General features: G+C 41.3%; 1 protein-coding gene across 1 annotated transcript in view; it reads right to left on the reverse strand.

The window, feature by feature from the left end:
* Positions 1-4,705, reverse strand: part of LOC141498924 (band 4.1-like protein 4B) — a 159,597-nt gene extending 154,892 nt beyond the window's left edge. The window contains 1 exon segment of the mRNA XM_074201961.1: positions 4,685-4,705. Coding sequence (XP_074058062.1) covers positions 4,685-4,705 — 21 coding nt within the window.
* Positions 4,706-17,579: the final 12,874 nt, after the last annotated feature.

The raw sequence follows: 17,579 nt of genomic DNA on the forward strand, positions 1-17,579 counted from the left end.
CCACATTCAGATCCTGATTGCAGTCTAGGACCCCCCCATAGAACAGCAGGCCCCCCCCCACCTCAGCCCCGTGGCAGAGGGGGACGCTTATGGTCATTCACAGACCAGGAGAGAGGATAGAACCTCACACACTGAAACCCTTGTGGGAGTGTCCCAAAAGCTCAGGAAGCCCCCCCCCCACCAAAACAGGCTTAGGCTGGGAAAATGAACAGAGAAACAAGAGGAAGACCATTGAGAAATATTTTGCAAATGAGCCCAAGAAGGATCAAAATACTCAGTCTGAAGATGAGGAAGCACAAGCTCCTGCAACTAAAGACTCCAAGAAAAACAGAAATTGGGCTCAGGCTATGATAGAGCTCAAAAAAGACTTTGAAAATCAAATGAGGGAGTTAGAAGAAAAACTGGGAAAAGAAAGGAGAGAGATGCAGGAAAAACATGAAAATGAAGTCAGCAGCTTAGTCAAGGAAATCCAAAAAAACGCTGAAGAAAATAGCATGCTAAAAAACAGCTTAGGTCAAATGGATAAAACAATTCAAAAAGTTATTGAGGAGAAGAATGCTTTAAAAAGCAAAATTGGCCAGATGGAAAAAGAGATAAGACAACTCTCTGAGGAGAATAAATCCTTCAGACAAAGAACAGTGAAATTCAGGGAGATTGGTGAATTTACCAGAAATCAGGAATCAATACTTCAAAGCCAAAAAAATGAAAAATGAGAAGAAAATGTGAAATATCTTATTGAAAAAACAACTGATATGGAAAACAGACTTAGGAAAGATAATTTAAAAATTATTGGAATACCTGAAAGTCATGATCAGGAAAAGAGCCTTGACATCATTTTCAAAGAATTAGTACAGGAAAATTGCCCTGATATTCTAGAAGCAGAGGGCAAAATAGAAATGGAGAGAATCCACTGATCCCCCCCGAGAAAGAGATCCCCAAAAACCAACCCCCAGGAATATTATAGCCAAGTTCCAGAACTCCCAAGTCAAAGAGAAAATATTACAAGCAGCCAGAAGGACACAGTTCAAATATCGTGGAGCTGTAGTCAGGATCACACAGGACTTAGCAGCAACTACATTGGAAGCTCGTAGGGCTTGGAATACAATATACCGGAAGGCAAAAGAGCTTAAAATGCAGCCAAGAATGAACTACCCAGCAAGGCTGAATGTCCTCTTCCGGGGAAAAAGATGGACTTTCAATGAACCAGGGGAATTTCAAATGTTCCTGTTGGAATGGCCAGAGCTGAACAGAAGGTTTGATCTTCAGATACAGGACTCAGGTGAAGCATGGAGATTGGAGGAGAGGGGGGAAATATGAGGGACTTAATGAGGATGAACTGCATGTATAGAAAAATGATACTGATAATATTCATATGAACCTTCTCAGTTAACAGAGCAGGTAGAGGGAGCTTTTATAGTTGAAGCACAGGAGAAAGCTGAATTCGAAGATAAAATATGGTGCAAAAACAGAGTCAATAGGAAAAAAAGGGAAATGGAATGGGAGAAAGAAAAAGGAGAGGGGGAATAGTCCAAGCTATTTCACATAATAAGATTTTTTTTTATTACAATGAGCTATTGCAATGATATGGAAGGGGGGGGGCAAGGGGGAATGAGGGAACCTTTGCTCTCATCAGAGATGGCTAGGAGAGGAAACAGCAAATATACTCAATGGGGTATAGACAACTGGAGTAAGAAGGAGGGGGGAGCAGGGGGAAGGGGTGGGGATGTGAATAAAGGAGGAGAGGATGGACCATGGGGGGACAGTGGTCAGATATAACGCATTTTCTTTTTTTACTTCTTGCAAGGGGCTGGGATTGGATGGCCTGCCCAGGACCATAGGGCCAGGTGGATTCTGGGCCTAAGGGGTGGTATGGGGGCTCAGGGCTTCTTGGCCCCAGGACCAGGGATCTGTCTGCTGCGCTACTCAGCAACCCTACAGCAGAGTCAGAGTAAAAGGAGAGAGAAAATATAGTACATGGTAGTGGAGAAATAAGAAAGGAGCGAGTTGTGATCAGCAATGGCAACGTTGGAAAAATATGGAAGTAACTTTTGTGATGGACTTATCATAACGAATGTGATCCACTCACGACAGAGTTGATGGTGTTGGAACAAAGACTGAAACACATTTTTTGTTATTATTATTTGGGGGAGGGTGCAGGGCAAGTGGGGCTGGGTGGCCTACCTGGGGCCACATAGCAGGGTGATCATTGGGTGTCTGGGGCCGGATTTGGACCCAGGTGCTCCTGGCTCAAGGGCCAATGCTCTGTCTGCCACCCAGCCACCCCTACTATTATTACTATTTTATTTTATTTTGGGTCTTTTTTTTTCCTTCTTTTTGGTTTTTGCAGGGCAGTGGGGATCGGGTGGCTTGCATGTCACATGGCTGGGTGATTATTGGGTTTACGAGGCTGGATATGGACTCAGGTGCTCGTGGCTCCAGGGCTGGTGGTTCGTCCATTGCACCACCTGGCCATAGCTACAATTATTACTATTATTTTTTTAATTTTAATTTTTTTCTCTCCCCTTTACTTTTTTTCACCCAAGCAAGTCTATCTATATTCATGGGGGGAGGGGTATTTTGTTTACTTGTAAACAAGTATATTTTATTAATGTAAAGAAAAACATTTATACAAAATGAGAATAAAAAATAAATTTAAAAAAATGCATAACCAAGAAAACAGTCTACTATAATAGTTATTTTGCAAAAGTAAACATAACCTCCACACACAAAAAAGAAAACCTCAAGAAAAATAAAGTGAAGAAAAAACCTTATGCTTCAGTCTATATTCAGACACCATCAGCTCTGTCTTTGGGAGGGATAGCATTCTTTATCATAAGTCTTTCAGAGGGGGTAGGGGGAGGGAAGCAAGATTGGGGGAAAATTGTAAAACTCAAATAATATCTTTAATAAAAATTAAATTAAAACCTTAAAAAAAATGAAGACTAATTACATGAACTACTGCTTCAGAAAAGTAAGTCATTAATATATCATCATCATCATCATCACCTTAATTCAATGCTTCCATGGGTACAGGTACTACCTCAACCTGGTTCCATCTGTACAGTCAGATACAGAATTGTTGATATCTTAAGAGCAAGAATCTGCAAACTATGGCCTAGGGTCAATAAATATAGTCTACTACATGGTTTTGTATGGTCTGACAAGCTAAGAATTGTTTTAATATTTTAAAAGTTTTATTGTATTTAAAAACATAAAAATCATTCTCTTAGCCACAGGAGCAATACAAAAATAGATTGCAGGTAGGATTTAAGCCCTCCCCCATAGTTTGCCAGACTTTGGTATTAAAGAATATCCTGTCCCCTGAAGGCTATCCCTCCTTTATCCTTTATTTGTTCTGCTGCTATTTTTTAACACAAGTGAAGATTTTGCTAAAATCTTTGCTCATCCCTGAAACTTGTCAAGATCCTTTCTGGACTCTGTTTTTTTTTTCTTCTGGCCTTGTCTCATTCTCAAATGTGATTAAGGCCTTTATCTTAAACTAATTAACAGTCAAAATATTGGACAGGATAGGATCTGTGCTAGGACTCTGTCAAATTTCACCACAGCCTTCTCTCTAGGCTGATATCAATTTATAAATCAATATTCTTGAGCTATTTCCACCAATTTGGAATCCATTTTACTATCAACTAGAGCACCATTCTCCATCTAGTTCAATTCAATTCACCTAACAATGGGACCCAGGCAAAAGACAATTCCTTGCCCTCAAAGGACCCACAGACTAATATTCATAATGATATGAAAACCTTTAGGAAATGCTTCCCTTAAATGGAGATACTTCGTTACTCATTCATCTAGTAACTTTATCAGACACCAGACACTGAGGTTCTTTCTCAAAGTTAAATTTCCAAGTATTCAAAATTACTATAGAGAGCACAACTCTGATGAACTGACCATGTTGTTCAAATGCCAGACGTGTACACACTTGCCATTTTATGGAGAACTCACACAGGGCAAGTGCTCCCAAGGGGTCAGAAAAAAAGGATACGAGGACTCTCAAAGTGTCCTAAGAACTTTGGAACTGATTGTGCAGCATCTGATTGTGCAGGGAGCTACTAGCACAGGTGTGCCCTCATCGGAGAGGGTACTATACTTTAGGGGCAAAGCAATTGGAAGCAGCTCAACGTAAACATGAGATAGATTTAGAGTTAACCACCTGGGTGTTCACATAGACTATACGTGCCTGCCCTGTAGTGAAACATTCTGAGCTCATGGGTCTGATCAGCCAGTCAGACATACTACAAGATTCTAATAGAGTCATGTTGCTTTGGTCCTCTTCAATAATGAAGAACAAGAAAGCAACCAGGAACCAGTAACTTTATCAAGAAAGGAATTGAGGTTAGTTTAGCTTACTCATCTTTAACGACTCTTCTTTGCTTCCTGTATTTTACTTTCTCTTTCTTCCAGTTTATTAATAATTTCAGAATTTTGCTAGAAATTGACCTTAAGCTTCCCTATAACCCATCATTTCCAGAAATCAACTCCCCCTTCTTTCCAGTTACCAGCAAAATAATAGTCTTTAAACTATGTTCAAGAAAGTGGTAAAGGTTATAATTAATGTATTTGTAAAGGACAGTGGCACTGATTAGCTGGCATGACCCCTAAAGTAGCAGGTCATTTTCTTTGAGGCACTTTGCAATTCTAATTCTTCTTTCATATACAATACCTGCAGGGTATTGCAAAGCATGCTCCCAGAGGTTGGTTATTTCTTAGGGACCATGCATGAGTTTCCTGTAGCTGACATGAAAGGGCTGATGAAGGTTTCTATTGCAGAATGTAGACTCTACAGATCTCTTAGAGGGTGTGTGAAGTATAATTAGTAATAAGGTGCATAAAATAGATTAGTTTCCACAATAAATTTTTTTTATTAAAATAACAATATAGTCTCTCTCTCTTAGTGATTTCATTTGCTCACATGGATACATAGAATACTTCCACAAAGAACGCAGCTAGGTGGGGCAGTGAATGGAGCACCCAAGAGCCCTGGAGTCAGGAGGACTTGAGTTCAAATTTAGCCTCAGAAACTTAACACTTGGGCAAATCATTTAACCCTAACTGTATCAAATCCAGGATCAACTCCAGTCACCCTGATCCACATCTGGCCACTGGACCCAGATGGCTCTGGAAGAAAAAGTGAGGCTGGTAAACAATACAGCTCCCCCTCACTCAAATTCAATTCATGTGTTTGTAGTGGTATAAACTCCATGATGCCATAGTCTTTGAGAAAGAAGGGCAAACATCATCATCATCATCATCATCATCATCACCATCATCATCACCATCACCACCACCACAACGAATTCTTCTAAACATGCATATGTATAAGAATATATTGTACATAAAGATAATATATTCTATATTAATATGATTAATATATTTAATCTAAATACATGAATATCATATTTATATGCATTTGAACTTGTTATATGATCAAATACAATTGAAACAAAATTTAAAGGAAAGAAAACACTTCAATTTACCCTGCTGACTCTAGACTCCACTTATCAACCCCTGTTTAATTAATTTTGAAAGAAATATAAAAGAATAATTTTAATGCATTTAATCAAAATTCTCATTGATTTGTACTTTTTAAAAATCTTTCCTCAAGAAGGTACCATATCTAATTAATAACAATCATAAGTCACATTTATACTTATATAATGACATTTGAGCCTCACAACAACCCTTTGAGACAGGCACCAAAGTGATTACCAATTCCAAAGCAAAGGGGAGGAAATTGAGCCCCTGAGAGACAAGGTAACTAGACCTTTGTCACACAAGCAGCAAGGGTCAGGGGTGGTTTTTGAACCCAAGTCTTCCTAAATGTAGTATCATATCCATTATAGAACACTGCTTCTACCTAAAAACAAATTATTGAAATAAGCTTAATTTTAAGATAAATGAACAAGTGTAGGGATCCAGGACTTTAGGAGGGGATATACTCTCTGATCCAGTAGGAGATGCTAATCTCAATAACAAAAATATGAATAGGGTTCAAATTCGAGGAAATAGGTTATGATAAAGATCATTTTGAGGTTGGTGCATAACTTAGTCTCCTCAAATTAATTGAAATGGATTATGTTTAAGATTTTAAGGAAGGTAAATGAACTTCTCTCCTTTTTTTCCATAGGAAAAATCTAGTATGGACCATAATTTAGATTTATAGTTCTAAAGCTATAAGAGATCTCAGAAGTCTGATAAAGTAACCCCCCAATTTACACACGAAAAAACTGAGGATAAATACTACCATAAAATGCCTAAAAGAAACTCTGCATACAGCTGGCTAAATACAATTTTTATTGGTTCTAGGTTAGCTACTAAAGAAATTTTGAAAAAGGATAAGTTCACCTTGATTAAAGGTAAGAGAATAAACATATATTAAGCATCTATATGTTACAGGGACTACACTAAGCATTTTACAAATACTATCTCCTTTGATCCTCATAAAAACCATGGAAAGTAGTGGGTTTTTTTTTAAATTCCATTTCACAGTTGAGAAAACTGAGGCAAAGAGAAATTAAATAACTTGACTAGCCGGAAATGTCTGGAGCTGCATTTGAATTCAGGTCTTCCAGTGACTCCAAACCCAATATTCTTATCCACTTGTGCTAGTCTACATGGATTTCAAGTCTGAAGATGTTGATACATTAATTCCTCAAAGCACTTCCTTACAATAGTAAGGTAAGCCAAACAATTATTACTATTTTGATTTTATAGATAAGGAAAAAGGCTTAGTCAGAGAAGGGTATGAATTACTTGCCCAAGGTCATATAACTAGTATGAGTTGGTGTGACTCAAACTCCAGGCTCCTGACTATAAATCCCACTGTTTTTTCCACTACTTCCTTCTACTGCCTCCCCAAGAAGATGGCTCAACATATCCTGGGTGTGCCCAAAGGCTACAGAACAGAAAAGATCAGTAAATAATTCAAGCAGGCAATAAAACAAGAAGGCCCAGAGCACTGAAAGAATTCTAAAAAGTCCATGAAGTGTAGGTTGAATTGTGAACTGATCCAAATAATCTGGAGAATAACTTGGAACTAGGCCCAAAGGGTTATAAAACTTGCATAGTCTTTGAATTAGCAATAACACTGCTAGATCTATATTCTCAAAGAGATAAAAGAAAAAAAGGGATGGGGTGGGATGTTTGTACTTGTACAAAACATATTTAAAGCAGCACTTTTTTGTGGTGGCTAAGAATTGGATATTAAGGGAAAGTCCATCAATTGGATAGCAGCCAAACAAGTTGTGATATGTGACTGCAATGGGATATTATTGTGCCATTAGAAATGATGGAGTATTGTTGACAAATTGCTGGACATGCCCAGCGAGGATTCAATTCAAGCCTTAGTGACTGCCATGGAGAACCGGGAGGATAGCCTCCTGACCGCCCTTCACGGTATGCAGGTGAGACCCACCTGTTTTGGGTGCGGAAAGCCAGGGCACCTCAAAGCACAGTGCAGGCAGCGGCCCCCCTCCACTTCAGTTCCGACCTGTTATTCCTGTGGAAAGCCAGGTCACATAGCCAGGTTCTGCCGATCCAAAGGGAAGTCGGGAAAAGGGAAAGGGAGGGGCCCGGCCGCGGGGCCCCCCCCGTGCTCGAAGACAGCGGCCCCATTACTGTGACTATCCCCGTGAGGGTTGACTATAGAGAAGGGACACAGCAGAGAGAGATCGGGCCTTGGGAAACCTCGATGATTCCCATTGAGCTAAATATTTTCCCAGCGCTCATCACAGGGGCTGAGAGATGTGTGGACTTAGTCACCCATACCCAGGTCATTTTTGGTCCCGGAAGTCCCACATCCATAAGGGTCACAAACCCCCACCCCTTTCCCACCTTGGTAAAACAGGGCCAAGAGGTAGGAAAGGCGCTGCCCTTGCGGACCCCTCCCGCTCATGTGAACTGGGTCCACCCGGTCAGCTCTGGGCAACCACTGTTAACCGTCACGGTGGAAAATCAGAAGCTCGAAGGGATAATTGACACTGGAGCCGATTGCTCTGTCATAAATAGGGGACAGTGGAGGCGCGAGTGGCCACTCCTACAGAGCCCTCAAGCAGTGACGGGGGTGGGGGGCAATAGATCTGCCATGAAAGCAGCACACGCCTTACGGTGGTCAGCTTTGGAAGAATCTGGACTCTTCACCCCACTGTGCCTACCCGACCTCCCTTATGCATTATGGGGTAGAGATATCTTGAGCCAGCTTAACCTGACACTTGCCACCCCTGATAGCCTGCGGGGAAATTAATTGGGGCCACTCTAGAGATGAGCTTTTCCCCCAGAATAACATGGATTAATAAGAAACCTATTTGGGTTGAGCAGTGGCCCCTGACAAAAGAAAAGCTCATCGCCCTCACAGACATAGTAATGACCCTCCTGCACGAGAACAAAGTGGAACCGTCCCTTAGCCCGTATAACTCCCCCGTCTTTGTCATAAAAAAGAAAGGGGGGAGTTGGAGAATGTTGATTGATCTTCGGGCAGTAAATGCCAACATGGTACCCATGGGTACCCTCCAACCTGGTCTCCCTATGCCCACTGCAGTCCCGCAAGGGTGGACTATTATAGTGATTGATGTTAAAGACTGCTTCTATAGCATTCCCCTCCACCCGGAGGACAAAGAAAAATTTGCCTTTTCCCTCCCCGCGATCAATTTCCAAGCCCCCAGTAAACGTTATCTGCTACATCCTATCTTTTTAAACAGAAAGGGGGAGTTGGCAGGTCACTGACCCATTCAGACCTGTCTCAGGTACTATTTACAGCCGCCCAGAGATTTTTCTCCCCAAAAGGACATGCTAAGAAAGAACCAACGCTCCTGCCCTCTCCCACCAAGGCCCTACCAGGCTCTAAAGTCATGTGGAGAGATGAAGAGGGAGGTTGGCATGGCCCTGTAACGGTAAAGAACAGAAGACAGGGCCACCTGTCATTTCATCCCGAGGATAAGATAGAAGAGCCAGAAAGATGGCTCCCTGTTTACAAGATAAGAGACCTTGATTAATGCCCAACCCTACGGGGTGAGAGGAATTTCTTTCTTTTTCAGGCCTTCTGATCATCGTAGGGATCCTTGGAGGTGCTCCATCTGAAGGGAATCCGACATGGGGAATACTCCGAGTTATTCCTTCTCCCTTCCGGTAGCACGGAACTCCCCGATCTACCCTCGCCTGCTAGTGACCAATACATCGATGGGGCTCCCTTCTGCCTCGGTGGGGCCCCTCATGTGTGGCCACAGGGGAAGACATCGAGGATCCCATACCATGGAGGGATTGCCAGATGGCGGGAGGATACCCCCTTGAGGGTGAACAAGGACGCTGATTCTGGGAATCACCCTACTTGTTGTCTGTTTCTGCCGCCTAGCTAGGCGACAGAGGGGCTATATGCTTCTTACTCAGAAAGCCTTCATGGCCATGGAGACGGGGGAGGATCCCCAAGTCTGGCTAGCCGCCATGCATGACATGTGACACCTAGGGGTAAGACGAGGTAAACCCCAAGACGGGCAACTTCTCCTGACCCAGCCACCTAAGACGGGCAAGGTCCTGGGTTGAAGGAGATGACCTAAGACAGGGTTCCTCGCCCCCGGCGGATCCCCAAGTCTGGCTAGCCGCCATGCATGACATGTGACACCTAGGGGTAAGACGAGGTAAACCCCAAGACGGGCAACTTCTCCTGACCCAGCCACCTAAGACAGGCCCTGAGGGTGTCGGGCGCCTAGGACGGGCAAGGTCCTGGGTTGAAGGAGATGACCTAAGACAGGGTTCCTCGCCCCCGGCTATCAGAGGCCAGTAGAAATGACACCGCTTAAGGCTAACCTCAGCACCGCTTAAGGTCACACCAAGTGATAACCTTGTAAAACAGAAAGGGGGAGATGTTGGGGGCGGGGGGAAGAGGCTTGGCGGTCGCTTAGAGGGGAAACATAATCACCTTATAAGGGAATGTTACAGAACTCGGCCCCTCATTGAGTAAGAGTTCATGGGAGGGAGGACAGAGGGGATAAAAGGGTCTGCTGAGAGGTTGGGGGGAAGAAGCGGGAATGTGATCACAGAAGAATAAAGACTCATGACCCACCTCAGGCGCTCTGTCTGGTTCTTCCCCCATCAAAGAGTGGGGGCCGGAGGTACCCCGAAGACTCACCACGCGTTGGACTGGTGAGTAAGAGGACGGACTAGCATTAAGAAGCCGGCGTTGTAAATAAAAACCCGGCATTCCCCTACTCTTACTCCCCACCCCACCCCCACATAAGGCAATTTGTCAGTCTTTACATTGTTTCCATGGTATACATTGACCCAAATTGAGTGTGATGAGAGAGAAATCATATCCATACTAAATACTGAATTTCAAGCAGAATCTGCACTCATAGTAAAGGAATTCAAGAGAGACATTAACCCTAAAAACAGAAAGATTTGGAAATCCTTTACATAGAGACAACATACTTAAAGTATGGGAAAAAGAAACAAAAGAGGTCCCAAGACAGAGCTTTGGAAAATGTTCTGACAATGGTCAGAAAGAAGGGAAGGAAAAGGAAGAGGATCTGCTACCAGTACAAATGAGAAGGAATTACACAGGTAAGAAGAGAAGCAGATGTCATATTAGCCAAGGGTCAAAAAAAGCACATCCAAGAGAGGAGGGATATACAGCATCAGAAATTTCAGAGGTCAAGGAAGATAAGAACTAAGGATAGAACACTGGATTTAACAATGAAGAAACCACTGGGTAACCTTGGAAACAGCAGCTTCTGTCAAGTGGTGAGGCTGAAAGGGACTGAGAAGTGAGTGGAGCTTGAGAAACAGATGGTAGGACTAAAGAGCAGGGATGTCAAATGCATAGGTCACATTGAAGCTCAGAACACTCCCTGGTGCAGCCAGATCAGATTAAAATGCAATTGGTTCATATTGAACAAAATAAGTAAAAATACAATAACATAAATATTGTGAATATGTATTTTTCTAAATCAATAATCAAGTTTCTATTAGCTTGATACCAATGACAAAAGATAATTCCTTTCTAGGACTTGGGTCATGAAAGGAAAAAGATATTTTATTTGAGTGACAGTTTTAAGGAATAGTAGGGTCAAATGAAGGTTTTATTTTTATTTTTTTAAGAATGGGTGACACCTGGGCATATTTGATGAACTTTACATCATTTAAGTAGTTCTTTGCCCCCCCCCCCAACAAAAAACCATGAGATAGCCAGAATGGCAACACTTATAGTCAGGGGAATGCTATTTCATATTGAAACCTAATTTCTGGTACCTTTTAGTCATTTTTCATTATCTCCAGTAATGCTAAAATAGAGGCTCAATCTGAATCTGTAGGATATAAATAGAATCCACAATGAGTGAGAGAATTTATATCAAAAAATTAAAATTTGCATTAAAATATTCCATTCCCAATAGAAAGGACCAAAATCAATCTTTTGGCTAGACTTTCCTTTGTGATAGCTGATAACAAGGATTCAATCAAGCATTTCCCAAATTCACCTTGCACATGTGTCTTTTGCTTGTACCATTCTCTCTCTTATGTTCTCTATTGCTCATCTTCAAGGCCTAGCTCAAATTTCTCATGCTTAGAATTCTCCCCTTCAGCGTTTCATCTCTTAGAATCTCTAGCTCCATACAAGACCCAGATCAAGTGCACTTTATTGTAAGAGGCCTTTCATGGTACTTTCAATTTGTTAGTGCTTCCCACTCAAACTACTTTGCATGGATCTGGGGTTTACTTCTCTGTGTATGTATTGTTTACCCAATAGAATGTAACCTCTTTGAAGGCAAGCACTATTTCCTTTGTAATCTCAAAGTTGAGTGTTTAGTAAATGTTTGCTGAATTGAAATGTCTCCAGAGTATAATATACTAGAATGAGTGTTGGCGTCAGAGTTCAGATCGTAGTTCTAACATTAACCAATTGCATAAACCTGAGTAGGCCATTTCATCTTTCTTCAAGAAAATAATACCATGGGGGCGGCTAGGTGGCACAGTGGATAGGGCACCAGCCCTGGAGTGAGGAGTATCTGAGTTCAAATCCAACCTCAGACACTTAATAATTACCTAGCCGTGTGGCCTTGGGCAAGCCACTTAACCCCATTTGTCTTGCAAAAACCTAAAAAAAGAAAATAATACTATTTTCCTTACCTATCCCACAGGTTTGTTTTAAGGAAAAGGCATGGAAACCTCTAAAGCATTATGTAAATGTGTTACTATCTAACAGGGTATGAACCTCACTAACACTTTATATTTCTTTTATGACATTTTTACTGTATTATTTTGTACTTAATAATAATTGGCATTTATATTGCATTTTAAAGTTTGCAAATGATTCATAAATATTATCTCATTTTATCCTCCCAGTATTTGGAGGTGTTTTTATTACCTCCATCTTCTAGGTGAGGAAACTGAGGCAGAAGTCAAGTGACATGTCCAGGGTCACAGTGCTAGTGTCTGAGGCTCAATTTGAAATCGTCTTAAACACTCCACCATCTCAAACTCTTAGAAACAGATTAAAATTTAATCTTAAGAACAGTGATGCTATTGGGTCGTGGGTAAATAACATCATCAGCATCCTGCTGACATTGATATACATGATTATTGGCCACTTTGGGGGGTGAAGAGGAGCATGAATGCTAGGAAAGTCACAGAAATCTTTTGTCAGATAAGGCAGTATCACCATCCTCCCAGTTATCAGAATTCTCCCCTTTTTGAGTCTCTCCTTTTCTCTCCCCCCATATATCCTATCAGATGCCAAGTCCTTTGGATTCAATTTCTATAGTATCTCTCACACTTCCTCCTAAGTCAGCCTCCACCCAGCCCCTCTTTATCTATTTATCACCTCTCACCTAGACCTTTGTTACAGTCACCAAATCAACCTTCCTTCTCCAAGCTATGGAGATTGGCAGAGATGCCAGTATGACGGTCCTAAGACCGACAACTGATCCTGTCACTCCTTTTCAAACTGTCTATCCTTATAAAAATTCCTCAGCCTGGTACTTAGAGCCCTTCGAAGTCTACCTCCAAATGTGATTTCTCTTTATGTTCCAGTCATGTGGGATTACAAACCGTTGGTTGATCTAATCTTGCATTTGTGCAGGTCCCCTTCCCCAATATCTAGGATATACTCCCTCCTTCTCACTGACCTTCAGAATGCTTACCTTTTTCCAAAGGCTTAGTTCAGGTGCCACTTCCTCTGTCAAGCCTTCCCTATTTCCCCCAGCTGAGTTTTTCTTCAAATGTTCCTAAATCATTTTGTCATCTCCCCCCATCATCATATTATATTATACTTATCTGTCTGTCATATCCTTTCCAGTAGACTGGAAGCTCCTTGAGGGCAGGTACTATTATTTTTTTAATATCTTTTCTTTCCCCAGTACCTAGCAAAATACCTTATATTTAAGAGGCTTAATTTAAAATTTTGTTTGTTGAACGATGCTCTGGAGAGAGAAACAAGAAGTGTTGATGCTGTCTTCAATAGGCACGCAATCACCTGGTTCCCCTTCCAGAGCATCAATGAGTTGATCACCATTCGCTCCATTTGGAGAGAAGTAGAGGTTAGCTGGAAACGTCGAGACTTTGAGGTTTGGAGATAGGAGAGAGCTCGGGAGAGAAAGCATCATCTTCTTGCTGTAGAAGATTTGGTCACTGGGAAAGTGGGGAGGGGGTAAGGCAGACCATTACCTTTTTAGTCTTCTCTATTCAGCCTTTGTGGTTGGTGGAGATGAAAGCAAATTTCGTACTTTTTCAATCACATTCTGACCAAGTTCCCTGTCTGCCCCACCACTGGCAGTGGCAGGGAGTCCAAAAGCCAGACTTTAAATACCTCAGGACTCCTCCAGGCCACTGCCAGAGATCAACGTTAGCTCCAAGACCCTGAAATAATCCAACTGAGGACCAGCAAATGGGAGGGGTACCTCAGCTGAGATTATAAACCAGACTCCATAAGGAAATGCTGGTGGTTCAGAAGCACAAGTTGACCCAGTCCTGCAGTCACCTGGCCCCTTTGTGTGTGTTCCTCAACTTACGTGAATGACTTGAGTTCCCTATCCCATTGATGATGAGGGAACCTGAGGGAGGCTTGGTCACTTATTTCTGCTATACTGTTTAACTTTTTCTTTTACCTTATCTATCTTTTAGTTGTCCTAGTTAAAAAAAAAAACATAGAAGAATGATTATTTTGACTATTAAGGCAAAAGATTTTTTGAGTGGGGTGGAAAGTAAAATTGGAGATGTAGGAAGAGACTAAAATTTAGAATGATCACTGTCACAATAATTTGAATTTTCTCTTGTTATCCAAGACTTAGGCCTCTCAGTACACCTAGTCCTGTCATGTAATGAGAGCTTCCATCAGGTTATATAAATTCTGACTGTGCACTTCTGGACAAACTGCTACTGAGTGATCCGTGTTCTCATGGCTGTACTAACAAAGGAGTCTGGGCACTGCGAAATCCAAGTGAAAATTGATCATCCTAATAGAATTCCAATCAATGACAACATGCTTTCTAGTCTATAATTTAAAACTACAAACTCTATATTAGCAATGCTAGTAACCGATCCATATAGATGAACCAATGAATAGATGAGCTAATTAAGAAGGCACCTTTAGAACATTAGGTCCACTACATGATCCAGACTTTAGGAGTATTAAAGATATGTTGTTTTTTTTTTGTTTTTTTTTTGCTGATGGCAGAAATGCAGGGCAGATTCCTGTTTTGCCTTTCCAGTATCTCCTTGAGGATTATTTAAACTCCAAGACAATCTGTAGTACTGAATACAGTACTAGCTGCCTGATCATGATGGAGTTGAAAAGAAAAAAAAATATCAAACTGTCTCTGAGTTTATCCCAAGCTCCAGAAAAAACAGTACAACCTAAAACCTTGGTGGGGCCAGGCATTCTTGGCTAGGAAGCTTTAACAGCAAAGAACTGGTTTTGTGTATCAGGAATTAATTTTTTTTAGTCTTGACAGATGTCTGGGTAGAGTGAAGTTTTTCTAACAAATATCTAAAAATGTTGGTATGGAGAAGGGCCTGTTTTACCCTGCAATCTCTTAAAAATGTGATGGCTAGCATCCCTTTACCACCCCCAATGCCCCACAGGGCCAAAGTAGCAAACAACAGTGGGGCAACAAATGAGAACTTTAGCATCTGGATGTATCCACTTAGCAGAGAAACATGGAGTGGTGTCTCCAGAAGAGGGGAGGCAATGGAGCAGCAGAGGATGACAGCTACAGAAGTGGTTAGGACTTGTGCCCAGGGAGCTGTAGGGCATAAGGGCCCACCCGCGCGCTGGCTTCTTGGCAGACAGGGTCATGAGTAATGTCCTAGCCACAATACAAATCATACTTACCTTGGAGTGTGAGTTTTCAGGATTTCCCTTCCCACCAACATGGAATGAGACCATCTACTTCAGCTTATACTTGACTTCACTCTACAATATACCTGACCTGTGCCAATCACACCTCTTTTTTAGGGGCGACCTGAGGCAACTCTGTTCTATTTTTGAATAGCTACTGTAGTTGGGAAGTGTTTTAAGTAAATCAAACTTAATCAAACTTAAATTCTTCTGAAACATCTACCTTCTTTTCCTGTCCTGCTCGCCATATGAAGACAGCCCTTCAAAAAAAAGCCCTTCTAAGGCTTCTCTAGGTTCTTCTCTGGTCCAGATTCTCTTATGGCAGGTTGCTCCGAGGACTTAGATCATCCTAGTCATGCTTCTCTGGCTATTCCTTAACACATCCCCCTCCTTCTTACAAAATGACATTCAAACTAAACATGATAGTCATGATAGTGGTTTGACCTCCCCCTTTTACAAAAATTCTACAATATCTTAATACTTACTTTAGTGCTATGCTAATCATTTTAAAATGATTATCTTATTTGATTCTCATACAACTCTAGGAGTTATATAAAGAACCACCAAGTCGAACTTTCTTACTTTAACAGATGAGGGAACCAAGATTGAGAAAGGTTAAGTCACTTGCCCAAGGTCACACAGCTACAAGTTTCTGAGACAGGGTTTGGACTTGAGGTCTTTCTAAGCCCAGAATTCTATCTACTGTACCAGCTATTTGGGGTAGCTAGCTAGGTTGCCCAGTGGATAGAGAATTGGACCTGGAACGAGCAAGATCCAAGTTCAAACTTGACCTCTAATACTTCCAAGTTAGGAGACCCTGGGCAATTTACTTAACCTTGATTTACCTCAGTTTCCTTAATTGATACCTGGAAGGGGTATCAGGGAAAAGGCTTTAAGAACTGTTGCCTTAATTCTTGCAATTCAGTAAACATAAAGAGCCCACTAGGTGCAATGTGCCCTGCCAAGTGAAAGAGATCTTATCCTGAATTCTAGCCTAGGTGTTGTTTATTCTGAGACAAAGGTTCCTTTCTTTTTTCTCAGTTCTTCCTACTTGTCCTCATTCTGCAGGTGTTTTCAACATTTCCCCTCTTTGGAAAATGAATAGGGATTCAAATCTAACTCCCTGCCTTAAGAAAAAAATAGGGTACTCTTCTCTTTGCACTTTACAACCATATATATATAGAGATAGATATAGATATATATATATATATAGAAATATATAGATATAAATAGATAGATTTACATACCACTTACTACAATTAAAAATTCCAGTAGATTTTTATAATGTAATTTCCTGATCACTATTTTTTTAGTCATTTAATCCTTGTTTTCTTTCCTCTGAAATGGTCTCCAAGTTTTCTTTAGCCAAATACAATACTTGAGCAAGGGTGTGTCCAATGCTGAACACAATTGAGGGTGGGTGGGGTTTACCAGGTAGTCCTGCACGCCCCATTTCCTAAAAGTTCCACTATCTGCTTCTCTTAACAATAGACCAGTATTGTTCAGTCTTTCAGATCCTGTTGGTTCACATTCTGCATTTGCAGCTTGTTTTCTCTTCCTATATGAGGTTGTTTGGGCCTTTTGAAATTCATTTGATTCCAGATTCTTTACACAACTTTCTAGCAGGTTGCAAATGTCTTCAACTTCTTGTAGGAGTTGTCTGTCGCCATGAGGACAGATGCCTTATAGATCTATCCCACATGGTTGAATGTCACCTACTCTAGGAAGTCTTCTGATCCCCCCAGTCAGTAATGCTCTTCTCTAGAAGACTAATACATCCATCAACAAACACTTATGAAAAGCCTAATACATACCAGACCCTGAATGAAAACTCTCCCTCTTTAAGGAGTTGACATTGTAGAGCCAGCAGGAAAAAACTATTAGAATAATTTGTATCTTAATCCTCTCTACCAGACTTCTACCAAAGTTTATATGGGTGGAGGACAATGGCTTGGCCATACTCTAGCCTAGAGGCTACCACAGCACATATACTTGTAGGCACTTAACAAATGTTTGTGGTCTATGTTATGGTTTGGTGTTGGCCTGGATTGACTTTTAAATGTTTTTAATGAATGTGAAGAGAGAGCCTGGACACAACCCACCTGCCTGCGTGGATCTTGGCTGAACTAGGACAGTGAATGTGGGAATCTAGACGGCTGTGTGTGATATTTTTAAAATAGGACTGTGGAAAGGAAGGAAGGAGAGAAATAAACATATAAGCATCTACTTTATGTCA

The sequence above is a fragment of the Macrotis lagotis genome, chromosome X, assembly GCF_037893015.1.
Source record: "Macrotis lagotis isolate mMagLag1 chromosome X, bilby.v1.9.chrom.fasta, whole genome shotgun sequence".
In the NCBI taxonomy this organism is placed as follows: domain Eukaryota; kingdom Metazoa; phylum Chordata; class Mammalia; order Peramelemorphia; family Peramelidae; genus Macrotis; species Macrotis lagotis.